The sequence below is a fragment of the Dromiciops gliroides genome, chromosome 5, assembly GCF_019393635.1.
Source record: "Dromiciops gliroides isolate mDroGli1 chromosome 5, mDroGli1.pri, whole genome shotgun sequence".
NCBI classification, from domain to species: domain Eukaryota; kingdom Metazoa; phylum Chordata; class Mammalia; order Microbiotheria; family Microbiotheriidae; genus Dromiciops; species Dromiciops gliroides.
The window spans coordinates 143097903-143121052 of record NC_057865.1 but is presented as its reverse complement, the minus strand read 5'-3'; the positions used below and the strand labels follow the sequence as shown (position 1 = coordinate 143121052).

At 37.7% G+C, this 23150-nt stretch overlaps 1 protein-coding gene across 1 annotated transcript in view; it reads right to left on the bottom strand.

The window, feature by feature from the left end:
* The window catches only part of NRCAM (neuronal cell adhesion molecule), a 208304-nt gene that overhangs the window by 39797 nt on the left and 145357 nt on the right, over positions 1-23150 (bottom strand). The window contains 11 exon segments of the mRNA XM_043968191.1: positions 331-446; positions 1124-1349; positions 3250-3320; positions 3418-3615; positions 8384-8485; positions 9970-9981; positions 10435-10559; positions 12897-13044; positions 13140-13306; positions 17305-17416; positions 19426-19569. Coding sequence (XP_043824126.1) covers positions 331-446; positions 1124-1349; positions 3250-3320; positions 3418-3615; positions 8384-8485; positions 9970-9981; positions 10435-10559; positions 12897-13044; positions 13140-13306; positions 17305-17416; positions 19426-19569 — 1421 coding nt within the window.

Here is a 23150-nt window from a genome sequence, read left to right as displayed (position 1 = left end):
TGGATATAATGTGTCATCTGATCTTCACAAAAAGCCTGTGAATTGGGTGCAATTATTTTCCCCATTTTATATATGAGGAGACAAGGGCTGAGAAATGTTAAGTGACTTGACCAATGAAGCCTATCAAGGTCTAAGATTGGATTGGAACATTGGTCTTCTTGATTCCAAATTCAGTAATTCTGAGCTTCCCAAAACTTAGGATTCCATGACTGACACTGGAAGTGGACCTAGCTCAGTATGGCAAGTCTTGTCTTTCTCAAACCTTTGATTACGAGCCAAAGAAAAATCGATAGCAGTGGAAACAAGGGGGAAGTGCTTCCCTTTACTTGCCCGGTAGCCTTTCAAGTGTCCTCGAATACTTTTCGGGGGTACTGGCTCCCAGTGCACCTCAGCCAAGGTGCTGTTCACCACATTCACATGCACATTGCTGGGAGCCACCATTGGTACTGGAAAAATGAAAGGAGCAGGAGTTAGAAGCATGTTATTGCACTGTTTACTCTGGGTTTTATTTACAAAGCCCTTGGCTTTGAAATGGACTTTAATATTCCACTTCTAAAAGCTGTCAGAGACTGAAAGATAGCATATCTTAATTTGGTTATTGCTTCAGCAGAGCAAAACATTAAAAAAATAGAATTCTACCCTTAGCATTCTGGATACTTTTCTTCAGCAATGCTGTATTAAAATTCTGGCTCCCTAATCAATTCTCATCCAAGCATTTCCCATAGAAATAATATTGATATGAAATGCTGGCCTCCTCTCTCCCCTCTCACGACTCCTGGACTCTGCCGGCACTTTTTGAGTGGCAGCCATATTTATTTTTTCAGAAGAGGGGTACACCTGCAACCCTGCTACTGGGGAGGCTGAGGCTGATGGATCACTTGACTTCTGGGGTTCTGAACTACAGAACTCAGGTTCTGAGCAGATGTCTGTACTAAGTCCAGCACTGATAGGGCAAGCTTTATGGAAGTAGAGGGGCCCCAGGCTTTAAGACTGGCCCAGGCTGGAAAAATAAGCTGAAACTTCAATACCGGCCAACACTGATAATGCCCGTGGGTGACCCCTGTACTTCCAGGGACCCAGTCTCAAAAAAAAGAGCATAAACAAAAAGGAACAAGACACTCACAGTCCTCTCCAGAATGCCCAATGATTATCTCAGGCTCTGGAGCAAATCCCACATCGTTTAGTGCTTGTACTTTCACCAAATATGGAACAAAGGTTGGTGTGCCTGATACAATGTATTTGGATACATTTGCAACGACAACAGATGTCCACTCATCATCACCATCTTTCTGGCGCCAGCTAACTTTATACTGAAGACCAGGACCATTAGAATCAAAACCTTTTAAGGGCTACAGAAGAAAAACAACAACCAAGTAAACAAACAACAAACCAATACCAATGTAAAAATCAAACCACAAGAAAGAAAACAAAATAAAATTGTATCACCTTTCAGAAACCTCTTAAAAAGTCAGACTGTATTAATTACACCGTGCTAACACTTCACTCTTACAGTAAACTCAATTCCTAAATGTAAACAAAATCGGTAAATACAGAAAATGCTGAAATCAACAGTAGAAGCTATGTTTTTCCTTAGGGAACCGTCTTCTTTTCTAACTGTGATGGAAAACAGTTTATTGGAGGTCAGAGTTTCAAAGAGATTAGACTGTTTGTCTCAATATAAGAAATACACAGAAAACATTTGAGAAGGGATGGAGATGAATAAGCAGTGAGGTACATGCACTTTAGACCACCAGAGATCTGGTCCCAATGTCCCCTCAAATGAGGAGGGAACAATTAAGCTGCATGGTTAATGTGCAAAAGAGTAAGGGGTGGTATGACAGAGAAGGGGTAATAGAGAAAGAAGAGTTAGCTCTGTATCCTGACTTAATTACTCCTTTTCACTAACAATCAGTGTTCCTACACACATACCCCCCCACGTAACCCCCCCCCCCCGCCAAAACACCTCTTCCCAATTTACTTTTTGGGTTGTAGACTGTTAAAACTACAAGATGCCTTAAGAGGTCATCTAGTCCAGGGGTTCTTAGTCTGGGGATTTAAAAAAAAGTTTGTGTGTTTCAGTGTAATTGGTTTCCTTTGTAATCCTATGTATTTTATTTTATACATTTATAAACATTATTCTGAGAAGGGGCCCACAAGCTTTACCAGAATAGATTAATAATGCCCGATCTAGTCCAATTCCCTCACTTTAACAGATGAAGAAACTGTGAACCCAGAGAGGTTACATGACTTGAATAGGGTCATACAGTTAGTTGGTAATGGGGGCAGGGAATGGAATATACTAATTTATCAGTTTTTCCCTGGATGATAGCTTTCTACCTACCCAGTGCAGGTGCTGGTTCCTACAAATTACTAACCCAAGACATGCACAGAGTCCTATCCAAACCAGCATAGGCCACACACCCTTTAGATATGTTACTCATTCAAATGCTAACCTATGTCATCTGTATTTCATTACAAAAGGGTTATGATTAAGGTGGTTTTGGGATCACAGGATTTATCATTGCAAGGGACTTCAGAGATCTGAGTCCATCCCTTACATTCAGATGAGAAAATTGAATTGTTACATTTTATTTTGAAAAGACAAACACCTTTTTTGGTTGGTTTTATCTGTCATTGGATAAATATAATCATCAAGGATTACATTTATATAGCATTAAAGTTTACAAGGTACTTTGCTGACTCCAGCTGCATGAAGTAGGTAGTTCAAATGTTAGGGGTGAAGAAACTGAAATTTGCAGAAATGATGCAATTTTCCCATGAACATATAGCAAATGACTCTTACTACATTTTAAAAATGAAGGTGCTAAAGAAGACATATGTGAAGACACTGTCCTCTGCTCTTATGAGGTGGTGGTGGAGTCCATGGGTGGGGTAATATTTTATACACTGTCAGTTATGTTCAGTGTATTGATTGGTTTTGCTGACTTTTCTCCCTTTCACTTTGTCTTTTTTTTTTGTGGGGCAATGAGGGTTAAGTGACTTGCCCAGGGTCACACAGCTAGTGTCAAGTGTTGGAGGTCAAATTTGAACTCAGGTCTTTCTGAATCCAGGGCCAGTGCTTTATCCACTGCACCACCTAGCTACCCCTCATTTTGCCTTTTTAATAATTCTTTGCTATAAAAGATAGCTCTCTGACAGGCATAAAATGGAAGATTTAGGTGATGTAAAAACAAAATCTGTCAATAAAATTTATTTTCAAAAATGAAGTTGTTAGACTAATGAACTCACCTGCCATGTAATCACCAAATTATCAGGTTCTGATCCTAACCCCTCAACAGCAGTAGGATTCTCTTCTGGTTCTAGAAAGTAAATAGTAACATGTGAGGAAGCCCTCATTCTGGACTTTTGGCTTTTGAACGGGTAAACTCCTCTTAAAAAACAGAATCATTAATTTACCTGCTGCTTTAGTCATATAATATTCTGACGCCTCACTGGGCAGACTTCTACCAATACTGTTGACAGCAATTACACGGAAAGAGTATTTTACATAAGGAGAAAGTTTCAACTCTGCTGTTGTCTGTGTTCCAGAAACATCAGTCTGGTGATGCCATATGCCTGGCTCATGCAAGGCATCTTCGTATTCAATGATGAAATCTAACAAAAACAAAAAGCAAACAAAAAAAATCCCCAGTGAATTTCACTCACATTGGAGACCTGGTTGCCAGGGATGGCTTTTGATGAAGAAGTGAATGGACTATTCTGATAATGTTAATGATGGCTGACATTTTAATAAGGCTTTATGGCTTACAGAGTGCTTTACATAAGTTTCATAATTTGATCTGTCTGGAAATGTGAATTACCTTACTTTGAAGAAAAATCTCATTCAAATAGCTAGTACCTCATATTGCAACCATTATTATCAATATTTAAAGGTCCCAGTCTTTCTGAGATATAAGGTTTAGCAAATTAAAAAATGTGGAGTAGATGAGGAAATCCCTAGAAAATGTTAGATTTTGTGTGTGTATGTGTGTGTGTGTGCATGCATGTGTGTATGTGTGTGCATATTGCTCTGGCTTAGAAGTATTTATATATTCTTGGAAAAATAGATAATATGCTGCCTTAACTCTGCCCTGTCCCACCATCTGGGGCCATTGCTAAAGCTTCCAAGGGGCAAAGTACAATTTGAATGCTAGTTTAGCATCTTGAAATCATAGTTTTGGCTCGTTTTTCTAGACAAGAGTTATCTTGCAATTTGGTGGTAGTGGTGGCACCCTGCAGGACAAGTCTACCTAGTTTTGAATAGGAAGGGGAAATGGGAAGAAAAGGAGAGAGGGAAAAGTAGAGGGAGAGGAGATAGAGAAGAAAGAGAGAAATTAGCAGCCCTCATGCTTTTAGCTTCTCTCTCTCTCTCTCTCTCTCTCTCTCTCTCTCTCTCTCTCTCTCTCTCTCTCTCTCTCATAATCCTCATTTTCTGGCTTGGTTTTATCCCCCAGTTGCCTGATAACTTGACTATAAAGATTAAGCCAAAACTAAAAAAAATCCCATTATATACCCCTATACTTTTTTAATCCTAATCATAGAAGTAGAAAATTTCAGACGTGAAAGGGACCTCAGGCAATTCACTAGACCATAGTTTTTGCAAGGACAGGGTCTTAGCCTTATTTAAAGGCTATGTCTCCCTCAGTCCCTAGCACAGTTGTCTGCATACAGTATGCATTTAATTAAAGCATATTGAATCTATAGGATTATAGAATGATTGGCTTCAGAGCTGGAAGCAACCTTCCTCATTGTATTCATGAGGATATGGAGACCCAGAGATGTGAAATGACTTGATCACACTGGGTCACACAGTCAATTAACAGCAGGCTGGTACCAGAAGCCAGCCCTCCTGTCTTGGTCCAGTGATCTTACCACCTCCTCAGTCAGTTATCCTCATTATACATCTGCTCTACGTTAAAGCCATCTTGTTTTATTGTTACTATGATATAAAGACAAGAATGAATAAGTCACTCAGAACACATCCTATAATGGGTATATGGGTTGGGTTTCTTTTGTTGTTTTGTTGTTCTGTTTTGGTGGGAGGGGATTCTGTAGCTCCTCATATGCAAACTTCCTCTACCAACACAGACTGGCAACTTGTCTATAACTTAAAGACTTAGAGAGGTGCCTGGCACATTGAGAAGTTGAGTGACTTGCCCCAGGGTCACTCAGGCAGTGTTAGAGGTAGGACTTTTTTTTTTTATGGTGAGGCAATTGGGGTTAAGTGACTTGCCTAGGGTCACATAGCTAGTACGTGTCAAGTGTCTAAGGCTGGATTTGAACTCAGGTCCTCCTGAATCCAGGGCCGGTGTTCTATCCACTACACCACCTAGCTGCCCCTAATAATTTTTTTGTTTGTTTTTGTTTGTTTTTGAGGGGCAATGAGGGTTAAGTGACTTGCTCAGGGTCACACAGCTAGTAAGTGCCATGTGTCTGAGGTCGGATTTGAACTCAGGTCCTCTTGAATCCAGGGCTGATGCTTTATCCACTGCACCACCTAGCTGCCCCCAAGAGGTAGGACTTTAACCCAGGTTCTCCTGACTCCAAAGTTGGTCTCTATCCACTTGGTCACACTTCCTTTTGTTGTACATATAGCAAGGAAATTCTGTCTCTTGCCTGGAGAGAACTCTTAATTACTGGGATGGCAATCAATACTCTCCTATATTTGTTATTTTGGCCATCTCTCTATTCAAGTCGTGCTCTAAAGGCTCTTTGTGAGGTGGAGAAGCCTTTGGTTCTTTAAGGCTTCTTCAGCAGAATGCGAGCGCTCTGGTAGTCTACGAAGCTAGAAAACTTTCAAATGCAATCAGGTCCTGATTAGTGAGAATAAGAACTCCCACAAAATGGCCATGTTATTTGAATTTACATTGCATTTTTCCATTAGGCTGGAACCAATTACTCTATTCTACATAATTATGACTTCAAATAGTGCCTACCTTTATGGACAAAGCACCAGACTTCATGCCAGGCATTTGAGCACTAGCGTAAGTCCAGAGAAACTCCTCCCCAGAAGGTTGGCAATTAGTTAACAAAATATTTCAGCCATAGTAACTTGTGAAGACCATCTGATTAAGGTGTTGAAGGGCTGTAAACTACATCAAAGTAGGGTCCACAGTAATAAAGTTCCAGGTCCTTCGTGTATTGAAATTTTATACATAGCATATGTAAATATTTGACTAATTCATAGATGCTTCTTTCACTAAAATTTAAAAGACATCAACTATCATGCATTGATATTTCCATTGCTATCTTCATGCTTTTAAATTAGCAACTGAATTGCATTCTAATAGAATTCATTAAAATAGTTCAAATTTCAATGGGCTAGGGTAAAACAGCATATAGAAAAAGAAACATTACTTCGTTTTGGCATATATATAATAAATAAATGCATTTCCCTTCAGAATCCATATTTCAACAAAATGCAACAATTGGCATTCTCAAAATTTCATTTTAATATAATGGCATTTTAACAGTTCGTTTCCACAGAAAACTGGGGCCTATGAATAACACATCAGCACACATCAATTCTTATGTTGATGAAAGATATCTTCTCAAAGATATTATTTTTGTCAATAGAAGGCTATTTCATGATAGTAAAGTATAAGGACAACTACAAAACTCTAAGGCAAACCAAGCTTTATTATCCAGTGATAGCTTCTGAATGTGAAAAATTGCCAAATTATTCTCAACAAATGATTAAATCTAGCTGATTTATTTAATTAGCAGTAATGTATAACAACACAACTAGTTGATTAAGGATATTGACAATTCAAAGAAGAAGAAAACTACCAAATAACAGTAAAACTACTGGGGACTTCAGAGTATAGATAGCTTTCTCTAGAGTTTAGCTATGAAAAGGAACAGTTATTAGATCATAGTTTAAAAGCCTCAGAGAGTCAAATGCAGGTGTGCTTTTTTAAAGGATGGGGGAAATCTGGGTAGATTTGAAGGCACTTGTTAAGAAGTCACTGGATAGAGGTTGAAAAATAGAGTGTGTGAGAGGATGGCCTAAAGGATCCATTCCGAGAGGAGACATGACAATTTCAAGTGTACTGCTCTTAATAGTGATAATGTAAAGAAAGGCACATAACATTTGTACTCTGGGGAATGCCTTCAAATTTTCTTTAAATATCTTTGGCAAGAGTAAAATTTCTTAAGGTTTTACCCTAATTAAATGAATTCTCTGGGCTCAGGTTAATGCATAAAGCTAAATCAATTGTATTCCACTGTGGTATGGCCTATTAGAAAGAGCTCTGAGTTGGGAATTAAGAGATCAGGGTTATATTCCTGGATCTCCCACTAACCATGCTATCTAGCCAAATAGGCCTTCTAGATATTCCTAATCAAAGGCACTTCGTATTTTGCTCTTGCAATGACTATCTCCCATGCCTGGAATATATTCTCTCCACACCTCTGTCTCTTAGAATTTCTACTTTCTTTTAAGGATCATCTCGAGTTCAATTTTCTACAAGTGGTCTGTTCTAATTCTCTGCTATTAGTGTCTTCACTCCCTGCCTCCCTGTCTCCATACCTCCCCACCCCATAAACTTTTATCTGTTTTGTTTATCCCTATATATTCATGTAGGACAGTTAGGTGGCACAGTGGGTAGAGTGCTGAGCCTAGAGTCAGGAAGACTCATCTTTGTGAATTCAAATCTGGCCTCAGACACTAGATGTATGACCCTGGGCAAGTCACTTAACCCTGTTTGCCTCAGGTCCTTACATATAAAAGGAGTTGAAGAAGGAAATGGCAAACCGTTCCTGTATCTTTGCCAAGAAAACCCCAAGTGGGGTTACGAAGAGGCAGACATGACTGAAATGTCTCAACAACAACAAATATATGTACATATTGTCCGAGCCAGACTGTGAGCTACTAGTACAGGGACTCTTCATTCTTCTGTTTTTGTATCCTTAGCACTTAGTGTAGTACCTGGCACACCATAGGTGCTTAACTGAGTGACTGATTGGCCTAGCAGCATCACTTTATCTACCTGGCTTCAGTTCAGTTCAAAGAATTTTTATTAAGCTTATTGTGCACAAGAAACTTCTAGGGATTAAAAAAAGGGGAAAAGTAATGGTCCTTACTGTCAGGGACATTCCCTCATCCCAAGAATATCTGCTTTACCTACCTCAGAGAGTTGTCATGAAGTTCCAGTGAGATTGGAGATATAACTATGCTTTGAAAATGTACCAAAGCACCCTATAACTGAAAACACTCCATTGCTAACAAAAAAGTCTGGAAGATCACTTTGCTGGTTCAGTTAAATGAGAGGCAGCAGAGATCCCTAATAGGTAATTAAGCTGCACAAATCCAAAGTGCTTCAGAAGTTGGAAAAAAAATTAGTCTTGGAATAACTGCAATACAGCAAAGGGCTGAATGTACCTGTAATAGGGCTATTGTTTTCATCTCCTGGTATCCATGACAGCTGAACACTTCTTTCAAGGAGACTCGTTAATTCCAAATCAAAGGGAGGATTTGGACGATCTGCAGGTTAAACACATCCATTATGATCAATAACCTTAGTAGAGGGGACCCACAAGTTATCCATTCTACTATTCAGAGAGGAACAGGATGGAAGAAAATATTAGAGACATATCACAATTCAGTCTTAATAACATGGCATGCTACTGAAATGAAATGGAAATAACTGAGACTTCTTGGAACACAGGCTCAGTTGAAAACTTTCATTGAATTAATATTGCTGAGTTCCACTTGTTTGTTTTTCAAGTGAAGATCAATCATTTATAATTTTAAAAATGGAAATTGAAATGTACAGGTCACCAGTGTTTTAGGTTTATGAATATTCTCATAAACATGAATGGATGTTTATGTAAGACATCAAAACTTCATTTCTACCACAGGAAAAATGGAAAAGAGCAACTTCTAAAAATGAAGTCTGACAAGTAGAATGGAATTTACCCACCTCAGCATGCATATTTAAGCCAGATACTTAAAGTCATTGTTTAGTAACAGCAGTAAGTCAGAGACTTGAGGAGGTACATTTACCCTTGTATGATGCCAAAAATACACTGTATTATAATCATTACATTACAAAATATCCCCTCTACCTGAATCCCTCTACTCGCAAGCAATAACATGCAAAATGGTCCTTTAGTGTCTCATATAATTAGTGTACCATCTTGAATGCCCACCGAAGTGAACACCCCTAACTTTGGGGTTAAAAAAGCCCCCCCAAATATCTTTATTTATTTTTTGTTCATTCATGCAGAAGCAGAAATAAAAGATGCCAACAAATTAAAGCCCCACTACCATATAACATATGACTGAAATTAAAATCCAAGGGATAATTATGTATAAAATTAGTTTTGCTATTCAAGTACTAAATAAAACAGCAGCACTGATAAATGGGAAAAATGTAGAAAGTAATTTCTGATTTCATTTCCAGGTGTCAGAAAAATCACATGTCATAAACACATTATTATTTGTCATTCTTTAGTGATTCATATCACATGAACATAAATCAAGCTAATTTGTATCAGAAATATAAGAATGATGGCAATGAATCTCTTTTGATGCTTTTTGGGAGGAGCATGATTTTTCAGAAATAGAAACCAGATATAACTTTCAAAGAACTGAAATGAAAAATAATTTGTGGAGTTACACACTTTAAATAGTTTTTTTCACTCTGCAAATATAAATGATAACCTTTTGAAGTGATGTATCATTTTAGAATGCTCTTATCAAATTTCATAAATTTTATCAAATTAATTAATTGGATAATCATCTGTAATAAAAGTTTTAGAGGTGAATGAGAGCATGCTGAGCAAAAGAAACTCCAATGTTAAAATGAAGAAACTGTTTATGGTAGTAAATGACCAAGACAATAAAAATTTGACATATTTTGCCTTAAAGATAAATAATAAATGGCATGGAATGAAAAAATATTGATTTGGAAATATGAAGTATGTTGAAGAGAAGAAAGAAAAAGAAGATTTGAATTAGTTTACCGTAAACAGGAGCTGGAGATGGAGAAGGAGCCAGAAGGACATTAATATAAAAGAATTTTTTTCAGAGTTAGTAATAGAAAGATATAAGATTTTACAAGCAGAGACTGCACGGTATAGAAATTATAAAATGAAATTTACCTATAGAAACATGGCACTAATAATCACACAGCAGCAATTTAGAAAAAAAAATATTTATTTTGACTAAAATCACTCCATCATCTCCCTATTTGCTCACTGAACTATTACCAAAGTAGTTACTCACTATGTTTGTACACTACTAGTTGCTAAGAGTTTCTGTGTATTGTAAACATAATCTCAACAAAAAATGAGACAATTTGTTCTTACTTGGATTATTAAACTTTTCCTAAAATAAAATTGAAGTAAAGATTCACAGTTTTTCCATTCTTTACTCAGAGGCTTTATGCGTAAGTTGTCTTAGATTTGTTTAATGTTTGACTATCTTACCAACGACTCTAAGCATAGCACTTGCAGAAACAATGTCCAGGGATGTATTTGCTACACAAGTGTAGGTTGCATCATCTTCATCACTTATGTTCATTATAACCAGATGGTCATTATCGATACTAAACCTGCAAATGGAACAGATTCAGAGTAATCCCATAGCCCATTCACCAGATGTATTTCATTATTATTTATAGGGACCTTCTTAGCTCTGCAGAAATACCTTGCCATTATCAATTAGAGAAAAGTGATGTTTCCATTTTATTGTAACATTTTAGTTTTATAGCAATCATTTTTGCATTAAATTTATTTTTGCAAAGATGGCTTTATGTCCATAATCAATTTAAGAAACCCTGATAAACAAAAATCAAAATTTACAAAACAGATATACCTATAAACAGTTATATGGCTTTATCTTTGTCAGTTTATACCTACTGAGTAATACAGTGTGTAACACACAGTGGGTGTTTACTAAATGCTTGTTGATTAAGAATTTGTTGTTTCCTGTACCTATCCTGAGTGATGATCAAGATGTGTATACTCCCGGGGGGCGGCTAGGTGGTGCAGTGGATTAAAGCACTGGCCCTGGATTCAGGAGTACCTGAGTTCAAATCCGGCCTCAGACACTTGACACTTACTAGCTGTGTGACCCTAGGCAAGTCACTTAACCCCCATTGCCCCGCAAAAAAAAAAAAAAAAAAAAAAAAAAGATGTGTATACTCCCCCATAGGGGAAAAAAATGAGAAAAGAAAACCTGGTTTATCAGAGGGGTAGAAATATAAGTTTATATCACTTACTACAACTAGTTTTCCTAAAAATTTGATTCAAGTATATGAAATATTTTCTTAGAATTTGTTTGGCTTGAAAACAATGACATATACATGTGTGTACTTAAACCATTTTGAAGTTAAATTTTATCAGACCTAACTACGGTTGTCTATTTGAAAGATTTAAATCATTTATTTGTTTTTCTTCTATAACTGACTAGATTGTTTTTATTTATTTATATTTACTAGATTCTTTCTATAAATAGTTGAGGGAGAAGAAGAGGGAGAGGGAGAGAGGGAGATGGAGATACATAAAGTGCCAGGCAGGACTAAAAAAGCATAACAGAATTATATTGGGAACTTATCAATAGATTTCTCTGCCTTTGGATTGAGAACAAATATAAGTGTCATCAGGTATCATTCAAGGAACACAGGTTGTCCAAAAGGGAGGCAACATTCCATCCAGAAGAGGGCAATGGTACTCACACTCAATGAAAAAACAGTCTCTAATGAACTTAATAGAATTCCTGGCAAGGAAAAGAATAACTCCCCCAAAAGGGATGGAAGGAAATCTTAGAGATACCCTTAACTTGTCAAGGACATCGAACTTGCCCCAAAGCCCTTTTAAATATGAAGATCTAAAAATTCTTGCTTGTTTCTCCACTGGTTTTAATGAAAACAAAAGCAAAATACTCACCAAATATAATAATAGTTAGCATATATATATTGTACAACCATGTAACATCAGACCCTGGCTTATTGCTTTCCTCTATGTGCCATTAATAGTAATGGTAGCTAGCATTTATATAGCTCTTTAAGGTTTCCAAAGTGCTTTACAAATATTATTACATATTATCCATACAATAACTCTGGAAGGTAACTCTTGAAGATGAGCAAACAGAGGCATACAGAATGACTTGCTCAGATATACACAGCTTGGAAGGGTCTGAGGATGGATTTGAACTCGTCTTCCTGATTCCAGGCATTCTATCCAGATAGCTACCTCTGCCTCAAATAAAAAGTCTTATGCTCTTTGAAATTTCTGATGAGGATTTGGGAATCCGCTGGTAATTACAAGTATTACATTTCCTGATTGTAATTATCATAAAAATATTTATAAAAAATAAAAATATTTATGTAGAATTCCATGCTCTTGATGATATACAAAAAGTAGATCAAAATCTAGAACTTAAAGATTCCACCCCTGTCTGATGTTTTTTTAAAATCTTAATGGTATTTTATCTTCCTCCAGTTACATGTTAAGATAGTTTTCAACATTCATTTTATAAGATTTTGAGTTCCAAATTTTTTCCCTCCCTCCCTTCTTTCCCCTTTCCCCTAGACAGCAAGCAATCTGATATAGGTTATATATGTACAATCGCATTAAACAGATCCTGACCCATCTTAAACTGAGTAAGAGACCCCCAGACAGAAAGATATGGACAAACTGAGCAGCCTGTTTCAATGTGTCTTCTAACATGTTCCAGAAGGGAGATATAATAAATATAATATAAACATATAATAAATATTTTTATATTCTTGGGATATAAGTCTTTTAGAAGCACCCCAAAATAAACCATTGTGTAGCAACTACACAAAACTACAAAAAACTACCTAGAGGTAGTTTTAAGTGCATGGGACAACAGAGAACAGAAAGTTAACTGGAAAATCATGAGAAAAAAAATCTTTTGCAAATACCTTCCATCATTTGGCAGCTCACCATTATCCTTCAGCCATGTGAGAGTAGCTGTTAAAGTTGGATCATGTTTCACTTTGCAGTCAAAGGAAACTTTGCCACCTCTTTGTACAACTTTGTATTCAGGCTGTTGAATGATTCTGGTTGGATCTGAAAATTATAACGTTATTTTTAACCATTTGAAAAAGCAGAAAACTTGCTCAGTGGCACATACGGCCTTGAAAAATCAAGGCCATCCCACTTACCCTTGATTTCTAGATGAACATCATTTTTTGCCATCCCTAATTTGTTCCTCACTACACATGTGTATGTGTCTGCACTATCCTTCTGGGCCACAGGAATTTCCAAAGTTCCATTGTCATGAAAAACGTATGTGTTTTCCTGGAGAACACTTCCTTTTGTTCCCTTAAACCTATAAAGCAGAAGGAATATGAAGAGAAAATACTCAGCATTCATTTAAACTCAGACATATAAAGCTGCATTTTTAAAGGTCAAGGCAGACATCTCCATTTAAGTGTTAAATTGCATGTGGAATTGGGCACAATTATGATGCCTATGAGCATTCTTGCTTCTGTATGCATAAAAGGTTGTGTGTACCACAGGTAAAATTAAAAGCCCTGAAAAAAAAATAGTGAGTACATTAGACAGCTTGGTTGTATGTGCAATTAGGTGCATTAAAAAATAACCATAGGTATGTTAGCAATAACTTAAGAGGGGCTATAAAGTAGGCAAAATGAAGACTGCTCTCCCCTCATTTCCCCTCGGTTTCTAAAAGAAAATGGTAATTCTAGTTTAACATATAACTTCCCCTACTAGGAACAAGGCAACTAAGAGATTTCAACTCTAAGACAGATAGAAAGGATGCACGGAAAGGTGTGGATGGTGACTTATGTGAGGCAATAGCAATGATAGGAAGTGGTATATCATGTTCTTTCAGATCCCGGGGTTGTGGTCACCTGGAGAGATAATCTGGAAAATTGAAAAGGAGAAAGAGAAAGGATGACCATGGATGTGGGAGTAGTGTCATAATCACGTTCACTGGGGAGCCCACTATTTCCAATGTCGATTATGTGGTGGATTTCTGTATCCCCTAATCTAGTTATTCCATTCCTTCCCTGGGTGCTCTTTCTGGAGCAACAGCTGTCACTCTCCACTCTGCCTTTAGGCCAAAATATTCAGTGGGGAATGGTGGTGACAGTCTTGACTATGAGCATTTAGGGCAGTAAATGTAAACAGTTGAGGGAGGGAGTAGGAAGTATGTGGAAGAGTGATAATAACCACAGAATCTTAGAGAGGAAAGGAATTTTAGAGGTTAATGTTGTCTAATTTCCCAATCAATGTTATTGTATTACTTCTACAGCATCACCGTTGGGGGCTTACTATCTCAGAGGGAAGCTTGTCCCACTGTTGGACAGCTATGGGCAGTGTTGTACAGTGGAAAAAGCAATGGATTTGGAATCAGCAGACCTGGGTTTGAATTGCAGTCTTGCAACTTGCAATCTGCTTTGTCCTTGGACAAGATACTTACCTTTCCTGGTCTCAATTTTCTCAAGGGTAAAATGAGGGGGTTTATCTAATTCAGAAGTGATCAACTCAGGGCTGGCTGCTACTTGTGCCACAAACCAGATTAAAATATAACCAGGAAATGTTTAACAAAACAAATAAAAATACAAGATGGATGTTAATAGATAACTTGTTCAAATCTGAGTTCAGTACTTACTAGTTTTGTCTACATATGTGCCTATAGTACATAGTTAAGTGCTATATAAATGTTATTAGCTATAATTATTATTACTAGCTGTGTGACCCTGAGCAAGTCACTAAACTTCTGTTTGCCTCAGTTTCCTCATCTGTAAAGTGTGGATAATAATAATAACAACTACTTCCCAGGGTTGTTGTAAGGATCAAATTAGATAATAATTGTAAAGTGCACAGTGCCCAGAACATAGTAAGTGCCATGCAAATGTTAGCTAAACTCATCATCATTATTATTACTGTTATTATTATTATTATCATTACTATTGATTTATGTTTTTCTAAGTCATTATGCAGCCTATATGGGATCTGCTTTTATTTAAGTGTGACTCTACTGCTATAAATGATTCCCAATGTCCTTTCCAGTTCTAAATGATGCCTGTTATTGTTGTTCTTATTATTGTTCAGTTGTTTAGTCATGTCGGACTCTCTGTGACCTTGTAGTATTGCCAACCAATACTGTCCGTGGGGATTTTCTTGGCAAAGATACTGGAGTGGTTTGCTATCTCCTTGTCCACTGAATTAAGGCAAACATAGGTTAAGTGATTTGCCCAGGGTTACACAGCTAGCGTCTGAGCCAAATTTGAACTCAGGTCTTTCTGACTCTATGTGCACCGATCTATCCACTGAGTCATCTAGTTGGTTCTATATGATGACTTCTCCGCCCCACCGCCCATCATTCACTATCACATTTTCTCTCTTTAACTCCCTCAAATCTTTTCCCCGCAGATAATGACATCAACAACAAATAAAGGAGCACAGATTTGGAAAGGTCCATCCATTGCTTCTTCTTCTTCTTTTTTTTTGGTGAGGCAATTGTGGTTAAGTGACTTGTCCAGGGTCACACAGCTAGTAAGTGTTAAGTGTCTGAGACAGGATTTGAACTCAGGTCCTTACTCCAGGGTCACACAGCTAGTAAGTGTTAAGTGTCTGAGACTGGATTTGAACTCGGGTCCTCACTCCAGGGCCAGTGCTCTATCCTCTGCGTCACCTAGCTGCCCTGCCCCTCATCCATTGCTTTTTTTTTTGGTGAGGCAATTGGGGTTAAGTGACTTGCCCAGGGTCACACAGCTAGTAAGTGTCAAGTGTCTGAGGCTGGATTTGAACTCAGGTCCTCCTGAATCCAGGGCCAGTACTTTATCCACTGCGCCACCTAGCTGCCCCCATCCATTGCTTCTTGAGGGAATAATTTCCTGTGAACATCCTGGGAAGACTGGCCCACACCCATGATTTTTGCATGGGGTATAGCTAGAATCTGTTGGATAGTGCTGCAAAGATGACGGCTTGGGGCAAGAGGACTGCCTGCCTGCCACGACACCTTCTCCAATGAGGACACTCCTTCCCTTCATTGGCACGGCCCATTCTGACCATGTTGAGTTCCCCTCTCGACCGTGATTCTGACGCTCCAGACTTTGCTGCCTTGCTCCGGGTGGGTACCTTCTCTTCTCCAACTCTTTAACTCCCTTTTTTTTCATGAGTTGCCATGGTCCAAGAACTTTCCCTTAGTGACCAACCTTCTTTTGAGAAGGTCATAGATCTAGGGCTGGAAGGGACTGAGGAGGCCATCTAATACAACACATTCATTTCACGGTTGAGGAAACTGAGGCCCCGAGAGGTTAATTCACTTGTCCAAGGTCACATAGGGAATGAATAGGAGAGATGAGACTGGCACCCAGGTTCTCTGACTACAGAGTCGGTGCTTCTTCCATTGTACCGCAGTACCATCCCCAATGGTAATGACACTTGTTTTTGTACCTAGCTAGGCAGGTACTAGGACGGCAGGAGCCGGGTGTGTCTAGGACCTTACCTCAAGGCTTTCTAGCTTTCTGTTAGCAGTTTCAGCCTATTGGCTTAACCTTTGGGAACCCAAGATTACCTCCACGACATAATCAGGCATCAGAATAAGACATTTATGAAGACAATACTATTTTTTAAAAATAAACAAGTTCATTCAGGAAATAATCGAGTCCTTTACCAATGCATCTCCCCTCTATTTAAAAAAAGCCCCAGGTTACTTCCAAGGGGTTGTCCACAAGTAGCATTCCACTGGATGTGAGATCTCACAGATGTGGGTATTCCTTCCAGAAGCGAAGGCCACAATACATTCAGGATAATTTGTCTAATCCTATGTGACTTGTCCAGGGATTCTAAGAAGTTTACCACAAGGTGTCTACCCAGCGTGCTGTGGGCTTTCCTCTCATTTTCTTGACACTGTGAAGAAACCAATGGAACGTGTGAGCCGTCCATTTGGTTTCTTTTGCTTTGACTATACAACTGGCCCATTTTCTTATCATACACACAGTATTGGGATATCATTCAGCATTAGTTTATCCCCTTTATTTTTTTTTAACTAACAGGACAACATATTTATAGGTGAAGTAACATAATCTCTGAAAACTTTTGAAAGATTAAGAACATCACATTTTGAGAAGCTTTGCACCAAAAACCATACCTACATTAATATTATTAATATGGTTATTTTTACAACCTATCATTCTCTATATTGCATTCTTTTCATTTTATGTTAAAGATTGGTTTGTATGTTAACGAAACATTCTTTTTTCATTAAAAACTAATAAAAAGAAAAAAAGGATAAAAAAAGAAAAATTAAGGAAAATATGTCTTAACTTTTTAAAAACAGGTACTGTTCCTTACCATTCGATGGTAGGAATGGGAGAACCAAAGAAAGCACAATCTAACAGAGCAGGCCTATCTGTAATGACCTGATAGCGCAAATTTGCTTCAGTAAGTATCCGTGGTGGTTCAGCTAAAAATAGGAGAAATAAAGAGACACATTTAAGACTTAAAAATACAGTCATTTCTAGTAATCTATTTTTATTTTCTTGCATGGCTTCAGGTTAAATGCTACCATCTTAGTACTGCCTCTGTTTCAGGTTGGCTTGGAAAAGAGTACAGTTCTGTTCATATTCTGTGTTTATTAAGAAATTTGCACAGAGGACCTTACGAAGACAAAATGTTCTGGTTTCCAACACTTTCACTGACACTTTCATGACTTAGCTATCTTTCCTGAGTTAAATGTTTAATTCTCTATTTCTAAAACATTTCTAAAGGGCCATGGATTCTTTTGGGGATTCTGATGAAGTCAATGAGCCCCTTCTTGAAATGATTTTTAAATGCATAAAATACATAGTATTACAAAGGAAACCAATTATATTGAAATTCAACGATCAAAATTTATATTTAAATATAACAGTTCGTAGACATCAGGTTAAGAATCCCATTCTAAAGTATCTCAAATACTGGCAACACTTCCTGACTTTTGTTTTGGTTTTGGACAAGGAAACACTGACCTTAAGTAGTTAAAGAAAAAAAATCCTCTAGTGTCATGAAACAATTTCTACAGAAAACAAGTAAAAAAAATAAAAACAGTGACTTGGTAATTTCAATATTAGAAATAAGCTAATTGCTTTCTTGGAACATCAGTTACGGAAATAGATGAAATATAGATCCTCAAAATACCTATTTAAGCACATTTCTTCCATTGTTATCTAAACATTTTACCACCAATAAATCCTATATCTCTTTGAATATATTTGTAAATTAAGTCAAAGATATGATTCCCATTTTACAGATGAAGAATTGGGGAAATAGAATAATTTAAAAATTTGGCAGGGTCTGAGGGCAAAAATTATGGGGAAATTTGGATTTTAAAATTACTACTCGATCTTGTGTTATTTCCCCCCCCATAGACCAAGGGGTCAGCCTATCAATCAACTAATAAGAGGCCTTTTAAAAATGCATTTCTCAGAGGCAGCTAGGTGGTACAGTGGATAGAGCACTGGCCCTGGATTCAGGAGGACCTGAGTTCAAATCTGACCTCAGACACTTAACACTTACTAGCTGTGTGACCCTGGGCAAGTCACTTAACCCCAATTGCTTCACCAAAAAAAAATGCATTACTCAAAAAAAAAAACAACCCCAAAAATGCATTTTTAAAATGCTGGGTTAAGTTGCTCTTATTTAAAAAAATGAGACCTGAGAGATGTGAGTGAAAGAAAAAGAACAGCAATTATGAATTAAATGAACAGTGACTAAGGCAGGTAGGTGATGCAGAGGGTAGAGTACTGGGCCTGGAATCAGGAAGAACTGAATTTAAATTTGGCCTCAGACACATACTCTTCTCTGTTTTTTCTGCACTGCCTGGTTCTCCATGGAACAAGATGCTCCTCCAAGGCCAAGTTTATCACTTCGAAACTCACTACCATACTGCTTACTCAAGGCTTGATTGACACAAACTCCCTCAGCCTCTTCTCCTCTCTGACTGGAGGGTGGAGCACAAAACTCTTTCTAATGCCTTCCTTTATGGAGGACAGAAACTGGAGTCTCAGCTTATTCCACTTTACATCTGTTGCTGTGGTTGGTTTTAACTCCCTAGAACAAGATACTCACTGCTTTCTCTCCAACCTCATTTTTCTGCCTCCTTTTGTATGTTGTCTACCCATTTAGATTGTAAGCTCCCTGAAGGCAAGGACTTTCTTTCTTTTCATTATTTCCCTGCCTTATCACAATGCCTAGTACCTAGTTGGCATTTGATAAATGTTTATTGGATTGGATTGACCCTGGGTAAGTCACTTAACCTCTGTCTACTTCAGTTTCCTCAAATGTAAAATGAGGATAATAACAGCAACTTAGCCCCTCCCCCAGGGTTATTGTGAAAATCAGATATTTATAAAGAGATTAGCAAAGCCTGGCACACAGTAGGTGCTATACAGATGCTTATTCCCCCCACTCAGGAACTATGAGGAAATACCTTACCCAAAACGTTCACAAATGCATTTGCCAACAAGTATCCATATTCATTTGAAGCATTGCACTGATAAACAGCACTGGAGCTTTCTTGAACATCAGAAAAGAGAATGGTATCACCATCAATTTTTCTGCTGGGATCATCGGGAGCCACTGTTTGGGTTAAAAAGAACAACAATCATTCCCCTTGAACTTAACTGTTTGAAGAAATGAAAAAAGAGACTTATGGGAGTGGAAATCTACAGAACCAAGTATTCATAAAATACAGACACAGAGCTTAGGTAAGTACTGAAGGAATGAGACCTCATGAAAAAAACTCAAGATTTTGTTTTGTTTTTTAATTAAGTAGCTTATTCAGAGTCTGAATCAGATTTTTATTTTTAGAGCTAGAAGAAATGATCTATTCAAACAACAACAAGAAATCTACTCCATAGTGTTGAATCACCATCTATCAGCAGGACTAAGAAGGGTATTCATTTTCAATACTTATTCAGTCTTTAGTGGATAAAGGAGAGTCTGTACTTATAGGATTCAGCCTGAAGAGTATTAATAATATATGCAATACCCACTCAAAAAGGACAGTTCAGCTGTAAGATATTATGTGAGCTTTAGACTAAGAGGGATTTCTTGAAAAGGAACTAGAACACAAAACCAAGCCAAGAAGTCCCTGTGTAGCTAGAGGCCTTAATTTCCTCATCTTACAAATGACCAGGTTGCATTTGGTGACCTCTGGGATCTCTTTCAGCTATAACATTCTAAGATGGCGACTGTACCTGCTGAGTTCTATCCCTTCATTGAGGTAATTTTGTGGGAACATGCCCCATCCTTATAATGTACCCACACTCCAACTACTGGGGAGATGCCTTCATCAGGATAACTCCACCAGTACAGCATCCCTCTGTTTGAGATCCTGAATCCTGTGAGAGTGGATGAGTGGGGCAGAAAAGTGGTGTTTCAACCAAGAAGAGGAATCCAGGGGTTAGGGGTAGCTGTTATTTTTCTTGGTGTTGATCTGTAAAGATTGGGCACTGTGAGGGGGGGGGAGGGCTCTTTATGCCATTAGACCTCCCATTAGGACAAGGCAAGGGGGTATTTAGGGTTATTCCAGAATGACTTGTTTCTTCCTCATATACATCTGGCTCTGCTCAGACTTCTCTAATTCCAGAGTATTGAGCTTTAAGATCAATGAATTAAAGTTGTCATTGAGCTTCAAGCCAGAGTTCCAGCTCTGACTCTGTTAGTGACTCCTTTATGTGACTTTGGACAAGTCATTTCATCCGTGTGGATCTTAGTTTCTCCCTCTGTAAAATGAAAAGGTTGGATGAGATGACCTCTTAGGTCATCTAAGCCTATTCTGTTGTTAGCAAGAAAATAAGGTATATGAATTGAAGCAAAAGCTAATTCAACAAATGTAGAATTACTCTAACTCTTGTGCAAACATGCTTTTTATAAGAATATCCTCTTATAAACAAAAATTAATATAATAGAATGAGAAACATATTTTCTGGCTTTAGAAATTTCAGTATTCACAAAAATTCTATTCCATTTTCTATCCTTTAAAGTTTCTAATATGTTATTGTGGCCAAGGGTTAAATTTGGCTAAGTACTGGAATGATCTGGGACTAGGCAAGAACTGACTGAAGTTAAGGATATGGACTTGATAATGTATCTGGTGGCTAAATAGAACTTTTGCCAGCTGTTTTTTCTTCCTCTTTTCTAACCCTTGGTTGCCAAGAAATATCAGTACATTCTAAAGATTGATGACTAGTTCTTTGGGTTGGCCTAGATACAAGGGGGAAAGGGGATAATGAGGAAGAATTACAGGTAATCCCAAAGGTGAAGAACACCCAGAGCTGTACATGACCACAGAAGTGAACAGACTCATGAAGCTAATTCTGGCTCAGAGGCATGGTTCGGTTAAAATAATGAATGTTCATTCTTGAATAATGTTTGTAAACAGTAACTGGGATGGGAGATCTAGGGGAGATGCTGAGTGACATTTGAGGAGGAGAAAGAGAGGAATGATAAGGGGACAGCTAAATGGCGCAGTGGTAAAGCAATGACCCTGGATTCAGGAGTACCTGAGTTCAAATCCGGCCTCAGACACTTGACACTTACTAGCTGTGTGACCCTGGGCAAGTCACTTAACCCCCATTGCCTCACGAAAACAAAAAACAAAAAAAAAAGAATCTTTGGGGGCAGCTAGAGTGGATAGAGCACCGGCCCTGGATTCAGGAGTACCTGAGTTCAGATCCAGCCTCAGACACTTAACACTTACTAGCTGTGTGACCCTGGGCAAGTCACTTAACCCCAATTGCCTCACTAAAAAAAAAAAGAGAGAGAGAGAGAGAGAGAGGAATGATACCTTCAAGTCCCTGAGGAATGGGAGAAAAATGAAAAGTAACTAAATGAAGAGAATGCCCTGTGCTTAGATACTAGGTGAAACCTATGCATTTTGGTCCATGCATACATATCAAGCCCATTCTTCACCCAAACCTCTTAGCCAGACATAGGTAGCTCAGTAAACTATTTGGACAAACCTAGGTTTGCTTTAAGCTATTCTCTGACCTCAGAAAGTCTCTATTGGGGGAGGAGGTGGATGAGGAAGAACTATGAATAATATAGAAAGAATGGATTGGAATAAAATGTCTCTTTAAGACAACTGGGTTTTCAGCAAAATCTCTCGAGTCATAAAAGTGAGGACAAATCTATTCCTTTTCCTATTGAAATCAAATGTAACTGAATAGACTAAATAATACATGAGAATACATCAGTGTCACCCTCAGGCAGTAGGCATTGCTGTGCAGTTGAACAGAATACTCTTTTGATGAGTGCCAAACCTTTGGTCAAATCCTTGTACTGTTTTAAAATTTCACTCCCAGATATAGAGGTGCCTAAATGAATTTCAAAAACAAGTAACCAGTATCCTTGTCTATTAATGCTTAACTAGATTAACTTAGTATTTAAATCAGGTTATCCTCAGTTCTTACTGTGAACAGCCTTGTACCACTATATTGTGGAGCATCTCAGGTCCCCCCAGGTAAGGCTGCTTTCCAATGATTTTTAAACAAGATAGCTTGACTACTTCCCTTAAATTCCTTGATTATTTTCTTATCTCAAACGCATGGTTCATATTAAGTTCTCTATGTAACATGAATCAAAATAAACCAAATGACAGTTTTTCACCTTTTCTTTATTTCTCCAAGTCCAAATGGGGTCACATTTATTATACTATAAAAGCCTCTAACATTTTCAGACTAGCCCATGCTACCCTGAAAATTCAATACAAATAATCAATAACCATGGATCATTTAAACCCCTACTAAGGGAGTCCCTTTTTGCACCTCTTTCATATAAGGCATCCTTCCATGGATAATACAATTGTTCTTTAGAATACAATACATTCACAATCAATAACTAATTTCTGAAATCATATGAAATGTTCCACTTGATATAACAGTATGAATGAAATCCTATGATGTATGAGCTTTAGAATATTTTGAAGTAGCCCCTTAGCCTACACATGCTATTTGTGAACCTATCATTTTAAATCAGGCCTGAGCCATAAGTTATCCCTTTAAAAAACAACATATAGATAGAGATCTATCTATCTATCTCCATCTATCTATATGTGTGTATGTTTACATACAGAGAAACAGACACAGAGAGATACAAACATATATATGTATACACATATATAAAATATTTTCCTAGTCTTTTCAACAGGTTATGGG